The 23330-nt window shown below is 48.6% G+C and overlaps 7 protein-coding genes across 7 annotated transcripts; 5 read left to right on the top strand and 2 right to left on the bottom strand.

The window, feature by feature from the left end:
• Positions 1-75: 75 nt before the first annotated feature.
• Positions 76-2175, top strand: F5Y00DRAFT_273365 (cytochrome P450; the record flags this gene model as incomplete). The annotated part of the gene is made up of 7 exons (XM_048013166.1): positions 76-135; positions 212-485; positions 672-958; positions 1045-1475; positions 1542-1656; positions 1735-1901; positions 2007-2175. The coding sequence occupies 7 exons, from the start codon at positions 76-78 to the stop codon at positions 2173-2175; spliced, it is 1503 nt and encodes a 500-aa protein (XP_047861027.1).
• Positions 2176-3293: 1118 nt separating this feature from the next.
• Positions 3294-4473, top strand: F5Y00DRAFT_273363 (polysaccharide lyase family 20 protein). The gene is made up of 2 exons (XM_048013165.1): positions 3294-3742; positions 3904-4473. Exons 1-2 carry the CDS (start codon positions 3352-3354, stop codon positions 4329-4331), a joined length of 819 nt encoding a protein of 272 aa, XP_047861026.1. The 5' UTR covers positions 3294-3351; the 3' UTR covers positions 4332-4473.
• A 285-nt stretch (positions 4474-4758) lies between these two features.
• On the bottom strand, positions 4759-5913 carry F5Y00DRAFT_265948 (alcohol dehydrogenase; the record flags this gene model as incomplete). The annotated part of the gene is made up of 2 exons (XM_048011862.1): positions 4759-5759; positions 5853-5913. 2 exons carry the CDS (start codon positions 5911-5913, stop codon positions 4759-4761), a joined length of 1062 nt encoding a protein of 353 aa, XP_047861025.1.
• A 2278-nt stretch (positions 5914-8191) lies between these two features.
• F5Y00DRAFT_255561 (putative ABC transporter) lies at positions 8192-12174 on the bottom strand (the record flags this gene model as incomplete). Its single annotated transcript, XM_048010301.1, has 2 exons — positions 8192-11190; positions 11244-12174. The coding sequence occupies 2 exons, from the start codon at positions 12172-12174 to the stop codon at positions 8192-8194; spliced, it is 3930 nt and encodes a 1309-aa protein (XP_047861024.1).
• A 1060-nt stretch (positions 12175-13234) lies between these two features.
• On the top strand, positions 13235-15801 carry F5Y00DRAFT_182437 (MFS general substrate transporter). Its single transcript, XM_048005021.1, has 2 exons — positions 13235-14525; positions 14595-15801. The coding sequence occupies exons 1-2, from the start codon at positions 13889-13891 to the stop codon at positions 15509-15511; spliced, it is 1554 nt and encodes a 517-aa protein (XP_047861023.1). The 5' UTR covers positions 13235-13888; the 3' UTR covers positions 15512-15801.
• Positions 15802-16664: 863 nt separating this feature from the next.
• Positions 16665-18714, top strand: F5Y00DRAFT_182524 (4-coumarate-CoA ligase). Its single transcript, XM_048005022.1, has 2 exons — positions 16665-17221; positions 17286-18714. The coding sequence occupies exons 1-2, from the start codon at positions 16825-16827 to the stop codon at positions 18614-18616; spliced, it is 1728 nt and encodes a 575-aa protein (XP_047861022.1). The 5' UTR covers positions 16665-16824; the 3' UTR covers positions 18617-18714.
• A 658-nt stretch (positions 18715-19372) lies between these two features.
• On the top strand, positions 19373-22984 carry F5Y00DRAFT_182087 (glycoside hydrolase family 35 protein). Its single transcript, XM_048005019.1, has 5 exons — positions 19373-20336; positions 20430-20483; positions 20595-20654; positions 20721-21429; positions 21481-22984. The coding sequence occupies exons 1-5, from the start codon at positions 19458-19460 to the stop codon at positions 22776-22778; spliced, it is 3000 nt and encodes a 999-aa protein (XP_047861021.1). The 5' UTR covers positions 19373-19457; the 3' UTR covers positions 22779-22984.
• The last annotated feature ends 346 nt before the right edge of the window (positions 22985-23330 follow it).

Genomic DNA, 23330 nt, shown 5'->3' with positions numbered 1-23330 from the left:
GGTGGCATGAAGAAGTCTGCTTAAGAGAAGTCAAAGAAGTGACTGGACTAGAAGCTCCAGCAATCAAAGTTCACCATGGCGCCTGTTTTCGAGTTAGGCGATCCCGTTAATCTTCCTTTGATAGGAGCAGCATGTGTAAGTCACAGATCGTCCAGCTATTAATCGAAGGCCAAAGAGTTACTAGTCTGCCTAATACTTACACTATAACTAGTTAACTCTCTACGTCGTAGGGACTATATTCTATAGACTCTTCTTGGATCCTCTACGCTCGATCCCCGGGCCGTTGCTCTGGCGCCTCACTAATCTGCCGCGCGTTTATCACACATTAAAAGGCGATATACACGTTAAAGTTGGAGAGTTGCACAAGCAATATGGACCGGTCCTCCGACTTACACCTTACGAAGTCGTATTCTGCGACCCCCAAGCGTGGAAAGATATATATGGTCACCGCGTTGGCAATGTCCCAGAGATTCCTAAATGGGATGGTAAGCCACCTCTAGACCCGTGCTCCCATCTTGTAACTCTCGAGCGGGTCTTTCCAACTTACCTGGTATTCTACGGATACTAAACGAGACGCTACGGTCTTATTCTTTCTCACTACTGCCCTATTTGAAACATATTCTGAAAGAGGATTCTTCTGAAATGTATGGATGCTAACTCGAAGTTTATAGAATTTTATATGCCAAATACCGATCTCCCTCGCAGCGTAATCACTGCCCCACGTAAAGACCATGCAATCCTTCGCCGTCAACTTTCACACGGGTTTTCCGATAAGTCGATGCGAGAGCAAGAATCCTTGATCAAGGTATATGTGGAACTATTGATACAACGGCTACACGAGAACGCCCAGAACGGCGCGGCTAGCCTCAATATGCGGGACTGGTACAACTGGACAACGTTCGACGTCATCGGCGACCTGGGTTTCGGAAGGTCATTCGGCTGCTTAGAGGGCTCAGGTGTACGTGATATTACTAAATACTGTTTCTTTGACTCCATTTAACTGCTTGTAATGAGCTTATGGAGGAAATCGCTAACTCATAACAGTACCACCCTTGGGTGAAACTCATTACGGAGACTTTCAGGGAATCATCAGTATTCCAGAGCTTAGGGCATTTGGGCTTACGGTGGGTAGTCAAGTATATTTACCGATCTGGGATAATGGATAAGAACAAGGAGAACCTCAACCTCGTCTCGGAAACACTACATGAGAGAATTAAGCTTGGTAAAGAGAGACCTGACTTGATCGATGGATTGGTCAAGAAGAAGGACGAATTAGGCCTGGACTTCGAATCTCTCGTTAGTAACGCCAATCTACTGATCATCGCGGGCTCGGAAACTACAGCTACCCTTTTGACCGGAGCTACCTATCTCTTGACTACGAACCCGGATAAGCTCGCGAAGGTCTCTGAAGAGGTCCGTTCTACTTTTAAGAACGACCAGGAAATTACTCTTACATCCGTCAGTCGACTACCTTAGTAAGTACCATTCCACATATCCGTCCATAAACCGCACCACCATTCACTAACGAAAATCCTACCTAGCATGCTTGCATGCCTCAACGAGTCTTTGAGGCAGTATCCTCCGGTTACTAGCGACATACCGAGAGTTCTACCTAAAGGAGGCGCTACAATCTCAGGAACATCTTTACCCGAAGGCGTGAGTGATTTACCTATCTACTACCCCCTCCTCGCGTATAGATATAACAATGCTTACTCCATTCATACCTAACAACAGACCGTCGTCTCTGTGTTCCAATGGGCTGTCAACTACAACCCGCAGTTTTGGAAGAATCCTCTCAAATTCGCCCCCGAGAGGTGGCTGGACGATCCGGAATACAAGGACGACCAGCAAGACGCCATGCAGCCGTTTAGCACCGGGCCGCGAAACTGTATCGGTAGAAAGTAAGTACCGGCCAGATTCCACTTGGATTCTTGTTCTCCTAGCATCAAGGCTTGGTACCTAGTGGAAGATATGAATTGCTAATACGTGGTGCTACCTACCTATAGTCTTGCCTACGCCGAGATGCGTCTTATCCTGGCCAAGATTCTTTACAACTTCGACATGTCGATCGATGACAGCAGCCGAAACTGGGCATTAAACCAGAGATCGTTTAGCGTGTGGGAAAAGCCGCCATTGTACATCCACTTGACGCCTGTTGCCGTGAAATCTGGGTAAACAGATTATAACTCGACACTACGGATAAATTAGGCACCTAGGGAGACTAGGTTGTGGGAGTTTAGGTGGACATGACGAAGATTTGGGGCTCTCTAGCTAATTAGTAGTTGGAAAAGTACCTAGGATCGGATGGCTAAATTGCACACTTCAATATTGGGATATTGGGTGCTCTGATAGAGTATCAAGTATCGTTGCCGGCACGAGCTAGTTCTCGTGCTTCTGTATATTTATTTTGTTAGGAGGGTTAGATGGATTAGGTGCATATAATAAACTTAGGAATTCCACTAAATAACTTGGACCTGAATGTTCTATAATACAACGTACCTTAGGTATTTATAAGATGATGAGAGTTGGGCACATGGGTTTTGAATGATATACTCCCTCCGACGAACGCCGTTGTTTCTGGGTTTGTTCGATTTGTAAAATGATATAGCCTATTGAATTCTCACCGGGACTAGATCTTAACTATTGCTGACGTGCTTCTCACGTATGATAGGTACTTTTTTGTAAGTGAGCAGTGCATATAAGATCTTCATTCGCTATCATCGTATAACGTGACTAATCACAATATCAATCTTGTAACTAGCAAGTAAGACACGCCGGCTTTTTGGATACATACCTAATTTTAAACTACGATAGCCCTGCATGCTTCTATAGCCTGGCATTCAGCTCCGTGATAGCTTTATATTCTACTAGCGAAATTTGATCAAAGCAGGGAACTTCATAGTGTTCCGTAGAGCAATAAACGAAGCTACTTGTCATGGCACTGTAAGCTTAGTCATAGTTTTGAATAGAAGAGCTGTCTAGTTTCGGAAATAAGACCCCTAATAAGCGGTTGACAGTTTATCTGAGGACCATTGTCACCTTCGAACTAAGTTCCCCCCTGGCTAATATTTAAGAGGCGAACGACGGTATTAGATCAAGTAAGCAGTTCCCCTGACGTCAACTAGTGAATTACCGGTTTCGAGGATCGCTTAAAATCTGGTTGGCTAGCTCGTACATATGCTGAAGTGGGCATGTATGTAAGCTTAGCACACCGAGCTCACATCCCCCTAGGTAGATTGTACCAGGTATATAAGATATCAAGAAACCATGCCCGTAGAGTGAAAACCGCGGAGGTCCAGAACCTCAATCTTCTAGTGGTAATAAATCCTTTCACTTTCCTTCCTAACCAAGATGGTTCACATTAACCCACTGAATGTGCTCTTCGCCCTCGGCTTAGCAGCCGTCCAAGCTACGCAGTTCTGGCACAACACCGGAACGAAGGCCGGATGGGATACCTTTACGCACGAACACAAAGGCACCGTCGATGAAGTGACGGACCAGGTCTACAAGGGCTCTACGGCTCTTAGGATGACCCAGATCCATGATGCGGGCTACAATGGCCGGTATCACTCTGAAGCTGTCAAGTATAATGTCTACCGCAAAGGAGATACTGGGTTCTACGGATTTGCCTTCCGTCTCCAGGACGGCTGGCAGTTCAACCCGGCCCAGGGTTACAATATCGCTCAATTTATCGCCGATTTCTCGGATCTCAAATGTGGCGAGGACTACATGCCTAGTACTAGTATGTGTTACTCTTAACCTCTCATTCTTTGGAGTAACCGTCTGGGAAGTTGGAACTTTCTGATTTAGATCATTTGAAAACTCTATTATTAAGACTCTATAACTAATCACTCTGCACTTTCTTTTCGCAAATAAAATTGCTAATAGCCGCCATTATTCCAGTGGTCTGGATCGACGGCGACCAGCTAAGCACCAGGGTCAAATACGGCAACGTATGCCCGACTAACCAGCAAAAGATCCAGGAATTCAAAAAACTTGCCACGGTAACCGCCGGGGCATGGCACCGCGTCGAGATCCAAGCTAGCTGGCAGAGCGACAGCACCGGGTTCTTCAAGCTGTGGTACGACGGCGAGAAAGTGGTCGAAGCCTACGACCTCGCGACAACCGTAGGCGACGGACGATACTTCCAGTTCCGAGTCGGGCTGTACGCCAATGCTTGGCACGACCACGGCTACGAGGGGACGCAGGGGACTAGGCAGGTCTGGTACGACCAGATTGCTGCGGGCTCTGCGTTTAAGGACGCGGACCCGAGTGGTTGGGTTGCGAGCGCTAGCGGCATGCGGTTTCAGCCATCGTTTGAAGATCTGTAGACTTAGACGGGCGGGTGTGTAGTATGCACGACGAAAATAGGTACCTATGTTGTGTTACCTAGGGGATGAACATATTTAGAGTAATGTACTGTGTAACCCCTGATTTTGGATACGAGTCTGGTTTACATCTTCTATTGAGGATATTTAGGTATATGAACGTTGATTATATGAAGCTTTACTAGAATTACATGCACTAATAACAGTCCTTAGTATGCGTGAAAGATGGCAGGAGTAAGCATCAATACTGTCGCCGCACTAAAATATGTTGTGAAGATATATCAAATTTCAATTGGTAGGTGCTTTGGCACACTCATTCATCTCATCTAGCCGTATCGTGTCATCCAACCCGCCTGTATGAACTTTATTTATATACAATAGAAGACAAAACAAGTATTATCGTACCCCCTTTAAACTCCATTTATCCCGTCTATTTGCTTGTGTCGACGACGTACCGACCGGCGATCTTGCCAGCCTTCAGTAAGTCGAATACCTCCTGCAGCTGGCTGAGACCGACTACCTTGTAAGGCGAGGAAACGAGTCCTCTCCTGAAGAAGTCGATGGCTTCGGAAGTGTCTTGTCGGTTACCGACGTAGCTGCCCTTGATGGTGATCATGCGGACCACGGTGTCGAACACTGGTGCCTTTAAGAATGCACCTGCGGGCATACCGACGGCAACGATGGATCCGCGGCTACGTACGTATTCGCTTGCTTGCTGGAAGGGTCCTTCGCTGACAGCGAGGAGCAGGACAGCATGAGGGCCGAAGCCGTCTGGTGTTGCTGCCTTGACGTCTTGGACTACGTTCTTGCTCTTGGTGAAGTCGATGTAGTCTGTAGCACCGAGACCCTTGCAGAGCTTGCCTTTCTCTTCACCGCCGTCAATGGCGATTGTGTGCAAGCCCATTGCCTTAGCGTACTGGATAGCTAAGCTGCCAAGCCCACCTCCAGCACCGACAATAGCGACTTGCTGGCCGGGTCTTGCGCCGGACTCCTTCAGTGCCTTGTACACTGTTAGACCAGCGCATAGGATGGGCGCGACTCCTTCAAGGCTGACATCCTTGGGGATCCTGGCGACGTGGATTGCCTTGCCGATGGCGTATTGTTGGAAGCTACCATCTACTGTGTAGCCTGATAATAAGGCGTTGGGGCAAAGTGATTCGTCGGACTGTTGGCAGAACGAGCAGGTTAGGCATGATCCGTTCAGCCATTTGATACCGGCGTGGTCTCCAATCTCGATGTCCTTGACAAGCTCGCCACGTGCGACAACAACACCTGCGCCTTCGTGTCCACCGATGAAGGGCATCTTGGTGGGAAGTGGCCAATCGCCATTTAAGGCGTGCAGGTCTGTGTGGCAGACACCAGAGTACTTGATGTTGATGAGTACCTCATCAGGTCCTGGCTTAGGAACTGGAACCTTCTTATATTGGACGGCTATTTCGATGTTAGTGACTCGACTAAATAGGCCCATCTATAAATAGTAAATAGAGAGGTGTTGGGTAGTAGTAGTAGTATAGGGTTACTTACGTCCGCCGCTCTTTTCGACGACCTGCGCCCATTGCTCGCTCGGAATTTCAAAGGAACTCATGTTTCTTCTTAGAGGAATTGTCAATATAGGTGATCGAGGTCGAGATAAGATGAGTGTTGGTCTAGGTTTCGGAAATCTGCTTAACTTATAACTAAGTTGTCTGATGATGGTGAAGTTGAGAATGTCGGAGGCGATAATCATGATGTATAAATAACATCCCCTTCTTTCTTGTTACACTCAATGACCCGTTGAAAAGACCCGCTGGGAGTAACCTTGATTAAGTCGCATTGGCCAATAGCCAATAGAGCTAGCACCCGCCCAGAAGCGTCTCGTTGACATCTCCTTTCGGTGGCATGCTCAACGTCACCTTACCCCTCTCACCACTCTCACCACTCACCACTGCGAAATAACAACGGGGCTCCCAGGGCTCCGTACTAGTAATTTCCTAGTAATGTTCACAGGAGTATCCATGTTGCCGGACGATCTAGAGTCTGAGCTAGACCGTAGCTAACTGTATGTAAGAAAGGAGTAGCCTGGGCAAAAGACTTGGTTGGTACGGCTGGTACGGCACAAAGGGACGATCGCCGCAGAAGACCAGTTTAGAGATGATAGAATGTCAGGCGGTTCTTTAGCTTATGTGCAGACTGTGGTACCGGGCGGAGCAGACGCACCAGACCGCACCACTAAACGCGCGAGAGACTGTTGAGGTTCTTGGTAGCGCTGCAGACGCTGCAGATAGGAGAATAGCGTCGAGCCTTCGGCCGCGCGGAACTCCGCCAGCCCCCCAGGCCCCCCGTGTCTCCCTTCCGTTCGAACTTGGAGTGCATACTTTGATGCTACTTAGCGTCTTAACTTGCAGGCTGTAAACGCGGGGAAGTTGGGGAAAACGCCGCGTGGACAATCCTTTATTCCCATTCTCATTGGATTATTTCCTTTCTTTGCTTGGGGGAATGCAGATCTCACGTAGTTCATTCAATTGAGGCAGCGTTTCTCAGCGTTTCTCACTTACACTAGTTGAAGGAGCCTCTGCAGAGTTGAGGCAGATTCTAAGCTCTAGACTCGGTGTAATTTTTCTTGGGTGATCATATGATTTTGTCCAAATGGGGTGACGGAATTGACAAGGATTTCTTTAGTGTACAGTAGTACTTACAGTAGTACAGTAGCACAGTAGCAAAGTGGTACTGTAGTGACAGCATTGTGCTGTCATTGTCAGCCCACATCCTTTTATGCGGGGACGGATTGGACGGATTCTCCCTCCTATTTTCAATTCCGATAACTCTGAGCTCACCTCTTGGTATCCGGTGGAATGGAAGTGGAAGCTGCATCATGTGGCATTGTCCCTTCTTGCAGCTGAGGTCATCCTACATAGTTGGGTCTAGCATCAAGATCGGACTATTCTTATACGACGAGTACTGCGGTACTTGATGATAATTAGGTAAGAACATTTACCTACGCAATGTTCAAGGTAATTATGTACAGATGCACTTATACATATGCATGCTTACCTTTATATTTAATATTAAAGGTTAAAATACTGCGACAAAACATACATTTGACTAGACGAGTAAATACTAATACTTGATCGGTGTTGGAATAGTATTACGTATGACAAAACACCACATCTTTAGCACACACACTTGTAACTTACCATCTTAATCATTAATAGTAGCATTCGTGATGGCCTTATTTCGTGTACTTGTGTTTCCTTTCCTTTCCTTTCCTTTACCCTCCCTTGTCATCCGACAATCGGAGACTTGACATAGGGTTGAATTGGTTAAGCGATAATGTTCGTACGACGACACCGTAAAATATCCAAGGCGGTATGTACTTAGTGAAGTAGTAAATATCCACCATTTAGCGAAATGATGCCTGATCTCGTGTAAGTCGGCTGTTTCGATGAAACATTTTCAAGTTTCATGTCCTGATGTCGTACAGCTCTATTGTTAGCCTCGCTCTATATATATCTCATCTCGTTCCATGTCTCATCTCGTTCCATATCTCATCTCGTTCCGCAGTACTGGTAAGCTCCGAGATGCGAGTTGTATTCCGAGTGTATTCCGAGATCTCCGAGATCTCCGTCCTCCGATACCCACATTTTTAATCTTCATCCTCGTGATTGTGGTTACACTTCCATCTCATAAAATCTCACATGAGTCTTTACAAAAACAACAAACTGGTTATTAAAAAGTATATACAAATTCTATCCTATAATTACTCGAAACTCTATAACATATTTCGTATTATATCATATAATATACGTCTTATTATGCGCTCATGTCCGGCGGTGTATCGTATCATCTAAATATAGATCCCGAGATGAGATGACCCTCATCTCTCCTCATCCATCCAATGTCTGATGTAGGACATTTACGCGATAGCTCTCGCTACGAGTCAACAGTTCTTCGTGCGTACCCTTTTCGACACATTGCCCGTCTTCGATCATGAAGATTACGTCTGCGCGTCGGATAGTATGCAATCGATGTGCGATAGCCACCACCGTTATACCCCGCGTCGCCTTCTCTAATCCGTCCTGAAGTAGCCTTTCTGACTCTGCATCCAAAGCACTAGTTGATTCATCTAAGAGCAGTAGTCGCGGTTTGCGCACCAATGCTCTCGCGATGGAAAGACGCTGCTTCTGACCACCTGAAAGTTGACCTCCACTGGGTCCGCATTGTGTGTTGTAACCATCTGGTAGAGCTACGATAGTATCGTGAATATTCGCCAACTTGCATGCTTCTTCAATGTCCGCATCTGATGGTTCTTCGTCTGGACGAGCCCCGAGGGCGACGTTAAACCGAATGCTACCGTCAAATAAGATGCTATCCTGTGGCACCAGACCGATGTCATCTCGAAAGATGGGTTCTTTTCTACCCGAGATATCTACGCCGTCGACTTCAATTGCGCCTGATTCCGCGCTATACATGCGCTCTAGTAACGATATGACCGTCGATTTTCCGGCACCGCTAGGACCAACAAGAGCGCAGAATTGACCTGGGCGAATGTCGATATTCAGACCTTTCAAGACTTGTCGGTTTGGTCGCGCGGGGTATGAGAATTTCACCTCCTTGAAGCTTACCGCAAGGCCCTGAGCATTTGATGTTGATGCTCTCTTCGACTCGACAGCGGCCTCTGGATCACGACGATTTACCCCCTTTGCTAACATGGTTTTGGATGAGCTTAAGTCGATGAGGTCGAAAATCCGACCCACTGCCCTTCCCGCTCTCGTTATTTCAGGTGCCAGGGTAAAGAGTTGACCCCAAAGCTGAGCACTTACTAGAAGCGCCATCAGCACGATGAAGAATTCGACCTGCGTATAATGGCTTTCGATGATCTGTTTCGCCCCCCACCAATAGATGAACGCATATATGAGGTTTGACATGCTGAATGCAATCGCGAGGAATAGGTTGGCCCATAGGCTGGAGCGTGTCATCTCATTACGCGGCGCGGAGAGAGAGCGACGGTATGTCCCGAGTACCTCTTGCTCGAGCGATAGTGCTGCAACAGTCTTGATCGAGTTCACAGCCTCGACAGTGATGCTCACCGATTTAGCAAATGCTTTTTCGTGGCGTTCTGCGAAACGAGTGAGGATGCGCATTTGCATTATTCCTGAGCCAAGCATAAGCGGTACTGTCGCCAGGCAGACGATTGCTATTTTCCAGGCGATAATGAGTGTCATTATGACCGCGGCGATGAAGTTAACGCAGATAGAGAAGATAGTTCCTACTATGGAGCCTGTTAACCCTTCTACGGCAGCTGAATCGCTCGTGATATACGATAGCAACATCGACGGAGTGCGACCCTCAGATTGGTGCCACTGCAGGTCTTGTTCGAATAGCGAGCGGAAAGAGAGTACCCTGATTGTATAGAGCATCTTTTGCGCGATCCAGCCAAATGCCGACCAACTCACTCCATTGGCGAAAAACTCGATAATGGCAAGTACGAAGAACATAAGGCCAAAAAAGCTACCGGCTGCTCGAATAGCATCCTCAGAGTTGCAAGGGCTTAAAGCACCGATCGTATTACCGAAGATCAACGCCGATCCGGAATATGTTCCGCCAACAACGATAGCTGCGAAGAGGGCAACAAATACCCAGAGCAGGTGAGGCCGAGTTACGGTTGCTAGACTCTTAATTGTGGCCCATGTCGGCCTCGACTGATCGGATATCTTCGCCTCCTTCTCTACCTCTATTTCAGTTCCAGGGGCGGCAGCTTCGCCGTCCTTTTCATCCTTCATACTGAGGGACCGAGATACTTCCTCCATATCTGTATCTGAACGGGCCAGTTCCTTCGAAGTGCTTCCCTTTGCAGTGCTCACGCTTGAAGTCTCCGATCCCATATTCTGCAACCGAACAAGGGCTGCATAATCGCCGTTTCTGGCAATAAGGTCAACGTGACTACCTTGCTCTATGACTTTACCATTGCGCATTACGACGATATTGTCAGCATTTTTGACAGTCGCTAGACGATGCGCAATTGATATCACTGTTCTGCCCGTAGAAACCTTGTCGATAGCGCTTTGTATACGCCGTTCGCTAGCCGAATCGAGAGATGAAGTCGCCTCGTCCAGAACTAAAATCTTGGGGTCTTTGACCAGAGCTCTTGCTAGCGCTACGCGCTGTTTTTGTCCACCACTTAGCAGGTCGCCGTTAGGGCCAACGATCGTACCGAATCCATATTCTAAGTTCTCGAGGAAGGCGTCAGCATCAGCAAGATTCGCTGCTCTCTGGACCATTTTCACAATTTCGACGGTTAGATCGCCATACGACTCTGCAGCAGTAACCATATCCTGTCCGCCTCGCACCGCCTCTGCTATTTGGGACAGCTGGGTACTAAGCAGGATAGGTTGCAGGGGTCCATGCTCCGGGCGAGGAGAGTTCACTAATCCGAGGGCTATGTTCTCCAATACAGATCGATCCAAAAGCAAGGGGTCCTGTTGAACAAGTCCAATAAAGCTTCGTAGTTGGCGCACGTTAACGTCACGGATATCTCGGCCATCCACATACACGGTACCTTGGTCGGGATCGTATAATCGAGTCAGCAAACCGGCAATTGTGGATTTTCCACTACCAGATAAACCAACGATTGCGGTCTGTTGGCCTGCCGGGAAGTGAAGCGTCACACCCTGAATTACGGGAACGTCGGGACGAGACGGGTAAGTGAAGTCAACATTTTCGAGTGTAACGTCACCCGAGAATGACTCGAATTCGTCTCCCTGCGAGGGAAGCGTCCCGTCGATTTTAGAATGGCGATCGATATCCTTCTCGAGCTTTTCTAATGCAGCCGTGGCAGATCCGAAAATCTGTAGGTATGGCGATATCTGACTAATCACGAGGGAGGCTAGAAAATGGGCGTCAGAAGATAATTATAATGGCTTCGTACAGGGAACTTACCGTCAACTAGAAGGAATATGATAGTGTATGTTGTACCAACAGTTACTCCCTCCTCACGACCAGCAACAACATCAGCTATGGTTTTACTGCCCTGCCAGTATGCCAGTCCGCTCGCCGAAAAAGCTATGAAATATAGCAACCCAGACTGCACAGCTGTCGCAATAGCTTTCTTGACGCCATTCTTTTTTGCCGCGAGGAGCTCATCGGCGAATTTTTCTTCGAGGCGGTTATTAGCTCTGAACGCGTGTACGACCATGACGTTTGACAAGCTCTCTAGGGCAATGGATGATGCGGATGCAACATGTTGTGATGCTCGACCCGAGAATTTACCAATAAAGTGACCGCCGACGAGGGACATCAGCATGAATGCAGGAACCAATGACACTAGAATGCCGGCTAGTTTAGCGTTCTTGATAAAGGCCACGACATAGGAGGTAATGAACATTGCGAGTGAGCCCATGTATACGCCGACCTTTTCGGATGTACCACTTTTGATGACGCTGATGTCGGCGCTCAAACGCGAGGAGACCTCTCCGGCTGGTAATTTATCGAAAAATGATACTTCTTGACGTAGCAAGGAGCGGAAGTAACGCTCTCGTAACCGGTGAGCAAGCCGATCGCCAAACAGGTTCCAGCATACGGAGAATATGTAAACAAGTGCAAGCTGCGCCAAGGCACAAGCCATAACTAGCAATACCTTTTGATTCACATCGGATTGGTAGTCCTCTGGAGAGGTTGCTTGTTCACCAGCACATGTTGCCGAGTTAAGGTCGTCTAATAGCTGACCAAAGAGGATACCGAGAAGCGGAAACGGTATTCCAGCCGCGATTGAAGCAATGGTACCGATTACCAGCAACGAAATGTCAGTTTTACTCGGTTCGGCGTAGGTCAGGAGTCGGAAGTATCGAAATAGACCTCGTGATCCCTTCATAGTCGATTAGATTATTAAACGCAGTGAGAGGAGTAAGTCGGCAAACTTACATTTGACACCATTGACGCTACCCTACGGAAAACGGTGCCCTTTGCGCTTCCGCTGGCGTTCGAATCATCGTTCTGAGGCACGTCACCCATTGTGACGAAATCCCTTTTTACTTAGACGCCTGTGATGTTTATTGCCTGAATCACAAAACCTCGAACATATTCAACATGTCAAGAAATTTTTCCCATTTCCCCCCAAGCGAACAGACCCCATGGATCCATCTTTTTTTTATTCCTCGCCGGCATCCGGAAGCACGATGCGCCGTAGTAAATTCCAATACAACCTCATCCATGGCGATACGGGGCTAGATGGAGCCAAGTAAACGGACTCCATAAGACCAATCTTGATGGGATGCCTTCTCATTTCGGCGACTCTGCAACGGTATATAGTTTTTATGATGTAACACTAACTCCAATGTACAGAAGATACAAATACAAAGCTATACCTCGAACTATTCTTTCGACTCGAGCTATACTTCGAAAGAAAGGTTGGGATTCCCTTGCCTCCGAGGACGGGGTCTAAGAGGGATGGGGGGCCATGATTCGCGGCGACTAAACCTCGAGTGGTAGGACAATGCTGTTTCGGGGTCTTGGCATGCAGCATCTGATAAGATCATTCTGAGCCAAGCCAAGATTAGTGGTGGATCACGCTTTGTTTTAATTTATTAATGAGTTATCTGATGGCGCTAGAGGGTAGGCAGGCCCACAGGGACAACACATCATTATTCGGGCAGTTGGGGCAGTTGGGGGGTGGCCTACGGAGGTAGGAAGCTGCTTTGGGATGTTTTTTAGGTGGGTGGCAATTATCACTCACACTTATTCTAACTCACGGTAGCGGGTAGGCAAGCAGGCAAGTAGGCAGGTAACCTACCTAGGCACCCAGCAGCATGTCGCGGAACTATACTGGGATTAGAGTTTAACCCAACCCAATGCTCGGATCGCCTTGTACGACCAGACGACTTGTACGACTTGATGTACGACTTGAATCAATCAGCTGGAGTCACTGAAGGATTATTTTGTATCACCTCAAGTTTTTCAACTTGTTTATTAATTTCCAACATTGTACGCGCAAGACTTCAAGCCCCCGTGGCTAAGCCACTCTGAGTCAAAGTTGCGCGAATATATCCCCTAGAAACCCCCCACGTCTTTGCCCTGTCTTGGGAGAGCTGAGAGGTTTCATCAGCTGACAGGGTGGCCTGATGACCTAACATCCACTACCCAGAATCCTGGATGAACACATTGTAACGGTAGAAAATAACGTGCACTGCCAATTATTATTTTTTAAACTTTACTTTTTCATCCTGGAGTCGATATATATGTCAAGACTCCATCGACGTCTTCCTCCGTCAACTAACATGGAAGAAGACACGATAACGAGTAGCCAGGCACCACTGCTAGGTCAGGGGTCGGGTAGCGACGACAGTGGTATTACCCGAAGAGATTCGTATGGATCTACTACATCCAGCAAAGATGATGTGATAGTCAACATCGACCCAACGGGTGATGGAGCAAGTATCGATATCCAGGATGGCGTCAAGCAGGCCGATGCCATCAATCAAGTTTGGTCAAGAGCTGTGCTCATTCTGGCATATTTCTTGTGAGTCGTGATCGTGACATCAATAATTGTTACCTACGCATTCAACGATCGATATCGCGGTTTTTAGCTGATGGTTTATCGTATCCCTAGCATTTTCCTTTGCTCGTTTGCGAATACTCTTCAATACCAAGTTATGTCGAATTTGCAGCCCTATGTCGTCAGCGAATTCAGTGCGCATTCTTTAATACCCACCATTGGAATAATAGCGTCCATCATGAGCGGCATTTTAAAACTGCCCATAGCCAAGCTGATCGACTCCTGGGGCCGTCCGCAGGGTCTCGCGTGCGTAATCGCGCTTGCGACCTTGGGACTTATTCTCATGGCCGCGAGCCAGAATGTCCGGACATACGCAGCAGCCGAGGTAATCTACCAAGTCGGTATCAGCGGTTTTACCTATGTCCTCGACATCATCATTGCCGATACTTCATCGCTTAAGGACCGAACGCTTGCGTTTGCATTCAACTCTTCACCTACATTGATCACCACATTTCTCGGTCCGGTGGTAGCCAACGCGTTCCTCAAAGGCAGCGGTTGGAGATGGGCATTTGGCCTTTCTGCGGTGTTGTTTGTTGTGCTTTCTTTGCCGGTTCTGTCCATTTTGATCATCAATGCGCGAAAGGCGAGAAAGCTAGGTCTACTTTCGGAGCGCACTAGGAGTGGCCCGTGGACTATATCGAAATTACGCCAAGGACTGATTGATATTGATGGTATGTCGACTTACATAGCGATATCCATACCTAATCTGCATAATCTGGAATCTATCTAACATCTAGTAGCTTTAGGAATGTTCCTTGCCGCCGCCGGCTTAACTCTAATATTAGTTCCATTTTCGCTACACGGTTCTGCGGTAAACAACGCGGTCGCCATTACGCCTATATTCGGAGTCCTGTTTCTTGTCGCGTTTGCTGCTCACGAGCGTAAAACGAAACGGCCGTTTGTACGATTCTCGCTCCTATTCTCCCGTAACGTGGCGGGGGCTTTCCTATTATCCGTCGTAATATTTATTGCTTATTTCGCATGGGACGGCTATTATACATCGTATTTACAGGTTGTGCATAACTTAACCCTCGAACACGCCGGATACATAGGCCATATTTACGGCCTTGGTTCGTGCATTTGGGCCGTGGTCGTGGGGTATTTAATCCGGCGGACAGACAGATTCAAGTGGCTAGCTTTAGCTGCTTTACCGGTGCATCTTTTAGGCGGCGCATTAATGATTATCTTCCGCCAGCCCGACACGAATATCGCATGGGTCATTATGTGTCAAATTCTTATCACGATCGGAGGTAGTACGCTGGTTATGTGCGAACAGATAGCAGTGATGGGCATCGCAGACCACTCAGACCTAGCCTCTATCATGGCTATCCTGGGTCTTGCGTACTACACGGGCTCAGCAATAGGGAGCTCGCTCAGCGGTGCCATCTGGAACACGACACTCCCAACGGAGCTTGCTAGGCTCTTACCCGAGGTCCCTCCTGACGAACTAGCGCTAATCGGGTCTGATCTAAGGAGACAACTAAGCTACCCTATGGGCAGCGCGATGCGAAGCGCTATTATTACTGCATACGGAATAGCCCAGTCCCGGATGTGTATCACGGGGACCCTCATATCGCTTTTTGAAATCCTCGCGGTGGGGATCTGGCAAGATGTTAGGGTAAGCCAGTCCAAGCAGGTTAAGGGGACTGTACTTTGATGATAGTACATATGTACGGGCTATATATGATACCCAAATACACTAGAGTTCATCTTGGTGGTTGGTGCATTAGAACTTGGCATATCTGGCAATTTAGCGTATTACAATTACAGGCGTTGGAGCGAGTTTGCATAGGCATGATCTCTATGATAGGATACGGAATTTAGACCGACATCAAGAATATAGACGAGTTCGTTTTCCTGCATACTATGTATGTAGAATACCTGACTAGCCCCCCAATGAAACAATTCAGGATAACATTATGACGCGTAACAAATTAGTAGGCCGAATGGATACTTACATGCAAAGAAGTACCTTTGAGAATACCTACATTATACATCAGCCAATTAACGTTGAAGTACATCAAAGTACTAGACATGTATACAATTAATTGTACAAGTGTATAATATTCCTTGCAAGGCGGGCATTCGACGAGTTAGCGTTTCACTACTTTAAACGGTTAAGGTAGTTTTGTGTAGTCCGATCTCGCACGACATGCACGATGGAACGTGTGTAACCACGTACGAGACAGGTACAGCTTCGATAAAAAAATTTGATCTTATCAGATCCGATGATTAGATGTCTAGTCCCCCGTCCGACCCACCCGTGGAAGCCGGACCCAACAATAACCAAATTGCATACGCGCATGGTACAGGGATAAGGGTGTTTTTCTTCTTTTTGGTTTTTTTTCTTGGTTCTTCACGTATTCCAGGGAATTGGGATCTATGTATGTGCATATGGATTCCCCTATGTAGGTTCCATCGGCCGACTCGCCGCTGTTTTATTAATAACTTGCGCTTTTTATTCAGCGTTCTTACGTACAAGTACTACCATGGAGCCCGGTGCGTTAGATGTGGACTGGTAGAATTTCGTGAGAAGGTAGGTAGCTTTGGGGAGCATATACCAGAACGGGAGAGATACCCGGGCTCTGAGCTATAACTACACCTAGCTACCTAGCTATTTAGGACAAGTGCTATTTGCGAGTTACCAGGGACAATTCGTTTATTTCGATGTTCGTTAGGTATGTTTTATATTCTCACTGTCAAGCAACTCATCTAACTTGCTTCCACCCTAGTATATTATGTACTAAATACGGTATTTTAGAGACATTCAAGGCGAAGTTGCAGTTAGACAGAGTTGCGTATATACAGAGATCAATCATTCCGTGTCTAGTCAAAAGCCTTTTTCATCATAGATAATATCTTGCGTCAATACGCAGAATCTGCACAAGATAGTATTTAAATCATACTGGGAGAGAGGGTTATCGAGCAGGATTATTCAATAATCTTTCGTTCGGGGACAGTCTTCTCATCATGGCTACACAATCGAATACTTCACCAACACCGAATCCTCAGTTTCAGAGGCAACCACTGTCTTATTTGGAGGGTCCGGTAGATCCCCCGTTAGTAGATCTAACTCTCGGCGAACTTTTAGATCTTCAGTGCCAGCATCATGGCACGCGGGAATGCATCGTCACGCCTTGGACGGGGGCTCGGTGGACGTACAATGAGCTCAACCAGCAAAGCTCTCAGTTGGCGAGGACGCTGCTTTCCCTTGGTATTAGCGTCGGAGATCGTGTTGGTATTATGGCCGGCAATTGCGAGCAATACGCCGCTGTCTTCTTCGCCGTCGCACGAATCGGGGCTATACTGGTGATATTGAACAACACGTACACACCAACAGAAGCGCTACACGCACTGAAGTTCACGGGTAAGCCGTAAACGTACCTACCTATCTGTACCAAAGACGTTGCTGCTTTCTAAACTTTGCTTAGACTCGAAAATATTCTTCACCACCAAGAAAATTGGGAGGCTGCAGAACACCAAACTGTTAGCCGAATTAGCCAAGGAGAAGGAGGGCCCCAACGTCGTAATCCTGAGAGGAGAGTCGGGGTCGTATCCAACATACGCGGACCTAATTAAGCAAGGGAGATCAGTCAGCGACAGCGATCTTCACCGTCTCGGGAAGAAGGTTCTCGCGCATAACGTGTGCAATCTGCAATTCACAAGCGGCACCACGGGCCTTCCCAAGGCGGCTATGTTAACGCACCATAACATCGTCAACAACGCTCGCTTCATCGGCGACCGCATGCGGCTTACCCCGGACGACGTCCTCTGCTGCCCACCACCGCTGTTCCACTGCTTCGGTCTCGTGCTCGGTATGATGGCCGTCATCACCCACGGCGCCAAGATCGTATACCCGGAGGAGACCTTCGACGCGGCCGCCGTCCTCCGCGCCATCTCCGACGAGCGGTGCACCGCGGTCCACGGCGTCCCCGCCATGTTCGACACCCTATTCAGCCTCCCCTCCCCCCCTAACTTCGACTGCACCAACCTGCGCACGGGAATCATCGCCGGCGCCCCCGTGCCCCGCTACCTCATGGAGCTGCTGGTCGAGCGCTTCGGCATGACCGAGTTCACCAGCAGCTACGGCCTGACGGAGGCCAGCCCGACCTGCTTCAACGCCTTCACCGACGACGCCATCGAAAAGCGGCTGACCACCGTGGGCACGCTGATGCCGCACGCGCGCGCCAAGATCGTCGACCACGACGGCCAGATCCTGCCGCTGGGCGCGCGCGGCGAGCTGTGCATCGCGGGCTACCAGCTGCAAGCCGGGTACTGGAACAACTCGGAGAAGACAGCCGAGGTGATGCAGCGCGACGCCGAGGGCGTCCTCTGGCTGCGGACGGGCGACGAGGCCGTGTTCGACGAGCAAGGGTACTGCTCCATCACCGGGCGGTTCAAGGACATCATCATCCGCGGCGGCGAGAACATCTACCCCCTCGAGATCGAAGAGCGGCTGCTAGCGCACCCGGCGGTCGCGCGGGCGATAGTGACGGGGCTCAAGGACGCGCACTACGGAGAGGTGGTGGGCGCGTTCTTGCAGCTGGCGGAGGGAGGGGGAGGAAGGCTGGGCGATGGCGAAGTTCGCGATTGGGTGCAGCAGAAGCTGGGGCGGCATAAGGCGCCGACGCACGTGTTCTGGCTGGGCGAGGACGGGGTGCCGGCTGACGTGCCGCTGACGGGGAGCGGCAAAGTGAAGAAGTTTGAGATGGCGCGGTTTGGGGAGGAGATATTGAGGAAGAGGCGTTTGGAGAAGTTGTAAATACCAAGTATAGAAGTAAGTAGATTTGGTATAATATAAATGAATAGGTATCTAGGTATTGGTTATAATACCTTTGGTGTAGCCTGAGACTTCACTAGTATACCTTAGTAGGTGCCCCCTATTAAGGTTGGTACTTACGCTGATCTTTTTGCTTTATCAAAGTTTCGTACTCACAAGGCGTCAACTCTACTTAAATTAAATTAACCAATTACGGTTTATAAAACTGTGAGTCCGTTGGTAACACGAACTAACTATACAAACTCCATCTAAGCGCTTTTGCTTGTCCTCCATATCGTCGGTCCTCGATGTGCCGAACCGTCGGGTCGCCTAAACATACATATTGCGCAATGGGAGATCCTTGTATAATACCTGATGGAATAATAATGGCCGTACTCGCGGACCTGTTGGATTTATTCCGTTTGCCATTACGACGTTGGGGTTACTCTCTCGTAGTGGAGATATTATTACCTTTACACCGTACGAGCGTACGAGCATCCTCACCGGTGGCTCTCTTTCTTATGTGCTGCGCCGCTCACCTCTTTAGCCCGTGAGCAAAACTTAATTGTTTTTTCTCGCTCGTCCACCGGAAATGGAAGCTTGCGATCCCCCATCTTTGGCAACGTGCGCTGATCTTATTACCCCACAATACCCCAACATGGCCTACATCATAAGGTCAAGGGGTTTCTTTGTCTAAATACCTTATATATGTCTATGTATAACAGGTGAGGTCAGCCTAGGCGCATCGTCCGCAATGTAACTTAAACAAACTGCATAAATAGAAATCCTCCATGCTCTACTCCCACTTGCCAAATTTCCTTTGGGACTACGCGAGGTACTGGCAATGAGGTCGTCACTGTTTCTGGTCGCGACGCAAGCCCTACTGAGCTATGCTCTCAGCAGCGCCGGACCCCCTGATACGCTATTAATACGTGATTTTACCGAGAAACGACAAGCCGCGCAAGATATCGTCACTTGGGATGAGCACTCGCTCTTTGTCCACGGCGAAAGAGTCTTGATCTTTAGCGGGGAGTTCCATCCATTCAGACTCCCAGTGCCATCTTTGTGGATCGACGTCTTGCAGAAAGTAAAAGCGCTCGGCTTCAACTGCATCTCCTTCTACATCGACTGGGCTCTCTTGGAGGGGAAGCCTGGGGATTTCTCTGCGGAGGGTGTCTTTGACCTGAAGCCGTTCTTTGATGCAGCCCAAAAGGTCGGGGTTTATCTCATTGCTAGGCCTGGCCCTTACATCAACGCCGAGGTCAGCGGCGGTGGGTTCCCGGGATGGATACAACGGGTTCGCGGTCTTCTGAGGAGTGCTGCGCCAGACTTCCTTAATGCGACGGATAACTACATGTCGAATGTCGGCAAGCTAATTGCGGATGCTCAAATTACTAATGGTGGTCCGGTGATTCTACTCCAGCCAGAGAACGAGTATTCGGGAGCTGGCGACTATACCCCTTTCCCGGACGGGTCATACATGGAATACGTTCTTCAACAGGCGCGAGATGCTGGGATAGTTATTCCTTTTATCAACAACGACGCGAGCCCCCTCGGTCATAACGCTCCAGGAACCGGCGAGGGTGAAGTTGACATCTATGGACACGATGGTTACCCCTTAGGATTTGACTGCGCGCATCCCACGGTTTGGCCCGAAGGAAATTTACCCACAAATTATCGAAGCGACCATCTCGAGCAGAGTCCAACGACACCTTACTCCATAGTATGTATAAGAAATACCTTGTTGCTATCCTAGACACTCTTTCTTAAGCCGTCATCGGTGTTCTTTGGTTCCAATTTGCTAACGTTAGCGTAGCTTGAATTTCAAGCCGGCTCATTTGATCCCTGGGGAGGTTGGGGTTTCGAGCAGGTATGTCCTCAATCGTTGCCAGCCAGCCAACGAACTTAGCTCCTTACCTCTTTAGGAGTATAATGATTCATTAAAGCCCCATTTTCAAACAGGCAGCTTACGGTTATACAGTGCAGTGCGCTCGTAAATCACGAGTTCCAGCGGGTCTTCTACAAGAATAACTATGCGGCGGTAAGCATCGAGAACCTCGACATATGGCCATGCCAAGCGTATACCTGACGGTGCTAACATATACAGGGTGTGACGATATATAATCTCTATATGATCTTTGGCGGCACTAATTGGGGTAACCTCGGACACCCTGGCGGATACACTTCATACGACTATGGAAGTGTCATCAAGGAGGACCGAACCGTTACGCGAGAAAAGTACTCGGAACTGAAGTTACAGGCGACGTTCCTACAGTCTAGCCCCGGTTATCTTACGGCGACCCCGGGTGCCAGTTCGAACAACGTCTATAGTGATAACCCTGATATCACTGTCACGCCGATACTAGCAAACAGCACAGATGATGCTTCGTTCTTCGTAGTCAGACATACCAACTACTCGAGTTTTGGATCGACACAATACAAGGTCAAACTACCAACATCTCAAGGGACCCTTACGATTCCTCGAACAAGCCAGTCGCTCAGTCTCAATGGTCGAGACTCGAAAATAATCGTGACCGACTACGATGTTCAAGGCACTCGACTACTTTACTCCACTGCCGACGTTTTTACGCACCTGAAGCAAGGAAACCAGACGGTTCTTATCCTTTATGCTGGAGCCGACGAGCGCAATGAATTCACAATTGAAGCGCCATTGAGCAGCCAAGTTAACAAGATCGAAGGCGACCAATCATACAGCGTAACGAGTGGCAACTCTAGCTTTTTGACTGTGAATTGGGCGACTCCTAAGGAGCGATCTGTCCTTCATATCGGCGACAGCCTCTTGGTTTATCTACTCAGTTAGTTTACCCCGTCGGAATCATTTTCCATTACTAACTCACTATCTTCAGATCGCAACGCGGCATACAATTACTGGCTCACTGATATCGAGGACACAAACGACAAGGTACTCATCAATGGACCCTACCTCGTACGTTCTGCTTCCCTGAAGGACAATGAGCTACACATCAAAGCCGACTTCAACACGTCCACCACGGTCGAAATCGTAGGAACCTCGGGGGTAAAACTTTTCGTCAACGACGTAGAAACTTCGACCGAGTCGTCAGACTTCTCGGTGACTGCTAACGTTTCCGTAAATAGCCCTTCATTTACCGTCCCAAACCTGGAAGATCTCGAATGGAAGTACATCGACTCGCTCCCTGAGATCCAGGAGGGATACGACGATTCGCTATGGACGAAGGCGGACCATAAGTTTACCGATAACACTTACCAACCCCTCGTCGCGCCCGTTTCAACCTACTCTTCCGATTATGGCTTCCATACCGGAGTACTTCTGTACCGGGGTCATTTCAACGCCACGGGTAATGAAGGGAACTTCTCCCTGTGGACCCAGGGAGGAAGCGGTTTCGCCGTATCAGTATGGCTCGACGACCACCTCCTCTCATCCTTTGGCGGAAACCCAGCAAACGCAAGCTATCAAGGCAAATACGACGTCACCGGGGCAGGCCTTGAAGCCGGGACGGAACACGTTCTCACTGTCGTCATAGAGAATATGGGCCTAAGCGAGAACTGGGTCATCGCCGATGAAATGAAGCAGCCTCGTGGAATTCTAGGGTGGAGACTGGAGACGTCCAAGGCGACCAATACCCCTATTAGCTGGAAGCTAACGGGAAACCTTGGTGGTGAAGATTACCTAGACCGCGTGCGTGGCCCACTGAATGAAGGCGGGTTGTTCGTCGAGCGCCAAGGATACCACCTCCCAGGAGCACCGACAGAATCATGGGTATCCCACTCCCCATTAGAAGGTATCGACTCGCCGGGCATTGCCTTCTACACGACCTCTTTTGACCTTAACTTGCCATCCGATGAATGGGACATCCCGCTGGCGTTCTCGTTTTCCAACGACACTTCCGCATCCGGCATCTATCGGGCTCAACTGTATGTAAACGGCTGGCAATACGGCAAGCTAAGTAGCAATGTCGGTCCTCAGACGGTATTCCCCGTGCCGGAGGGAATCCTGAATTATAACGGCACGAACTATATCGGTATTTCACTATGGGCTCTCGAACAAGGTGGTGCGAGGATCCCTGGGCTCGAGCTTGTGGCTGAGACGCCAGTGTGGACAGGAAGGGAGAAGGTCGAGCTCGTGGATAGCCCGGGCTGGGCTAAAAGAGAACATGCATACTAATTGGGAAAACCGGCAGAAAGGGGTTGCCAATGTATGTACAGGGGATAACTAATAACTATGTGAATAACCATGAAGCTTCCATCGATTAGATCGGGCCATATTGAACCTCCGGGGTACTAGGTATTAGTAATTTGAGCCGAGCTTTTGGCGCAAGTCTTCTCGGTACAGACTCGTTTTCTTTGTCTTTGCTCTTCTTCGAAAGAGTCTGAATCTCGGCGGGCTCTTTTGGTAGAGACCACGCTGACGCGCTAGTCGTCTGTAGAAGAGAGATAACAACCAGAGTCTAAAAAGATATGGTATTGCCTACTTGCTCCAGCTTTAACTGTTAGCAGAAAGAAATACCTACGCAGATAGAGTTTGGAACCAACTTATAGATATGGCAAGATCTAAGGGGAATGTGGTCAATAGGTGTCTATAAAGTTAGGAACTCCCTGGGATATTTACCTACTATAGCAAGCGCTGCTGATAGATTTAAAAATGAAACGGGAAAGAAACAACGTTGGGATAGGTTCCAAGGTAGCTTCGATGACTGACTACCTATCTTAGGTAGGT

Source organism: Daldinia vernicosa, assembly GCF_022497035.1.
Source record: "Daldinia vernicosa strain CBS 139.73 unplaced genomic scaffold F5Y00scaffold_62, whole genome shotgun sequence".
NCBI lineage: Eukaryota > Fungi > Ascomycota > Sordariomycetes > Xylariales > Hypoxylaceae > Daldinia > Daldinia vernicosa.
This window is presented reverse-complemented; position numbering and strand designations above follow the sequence as displayed.

Coding starts and splice junctions, on each gene's coding strand:
- F5Y00DRAFT_273363 (XM_048013165.1), top strand. CDS start 3,352: ATGGTTCACATTAACCCACTGAATGTGCTCTTCGCCCTCGGCTTAGCA. Junction 3,743..3,903: donor GGACTACATGCCTAGTACTA/GTATGTGTTACT, acceptor CCATTATTCCAG/TGGTCTGGATCGACGGCGAC.
- F5Y00DRAFT_182437 (XM_048005021.1), top strand. CDS start 13,889: ATGGTTTATCGTATCCCTAGCATTTTCCTTTGCTCGTTTGCGAATACT. Junction 14,526..14,594: donor AGGACTGATTGATATTGATG/GTATGTCGACTT, acceptor AACATCTAGTAG/CTTTAGGAATGTTCCTTGCC.
- F5Y00DRAFT_182524 (XM_048005022.1), top strand. CDS start 16,825: ATGGCTACACAATCGAATACTTCACCAACACCGAATCCTCAGTTTCAG. Junction 17,222..17,285: donor ACACGCACTGAAGTTCACGG/GTAAGCCGTAAA, acceptor AACTTTGCTTAG/ACTCGAAAATATTCTTCACC.
- F5Y00DRAFT_182087 (XM_048005019.1), top strand. CDS start 19,458: ATGAGGTCGTCACTGTTTCTGGTCGCGACGCAAGCCCTACTGAGCTAT. Junction 20,337..20,429: donor CAACGACACCTTACTCCATA/GTATGTATAAGA, acceptor ACGTTAGCGTAG/CTTGAATTTCAAGCCGGCTC. Junction 20,655..20,720: donor ACAAGAATAACTATGCGGCG/GTAAGCATCGAG, acceptor TAACATATACAG/GGTGTGACGATATATAATCT.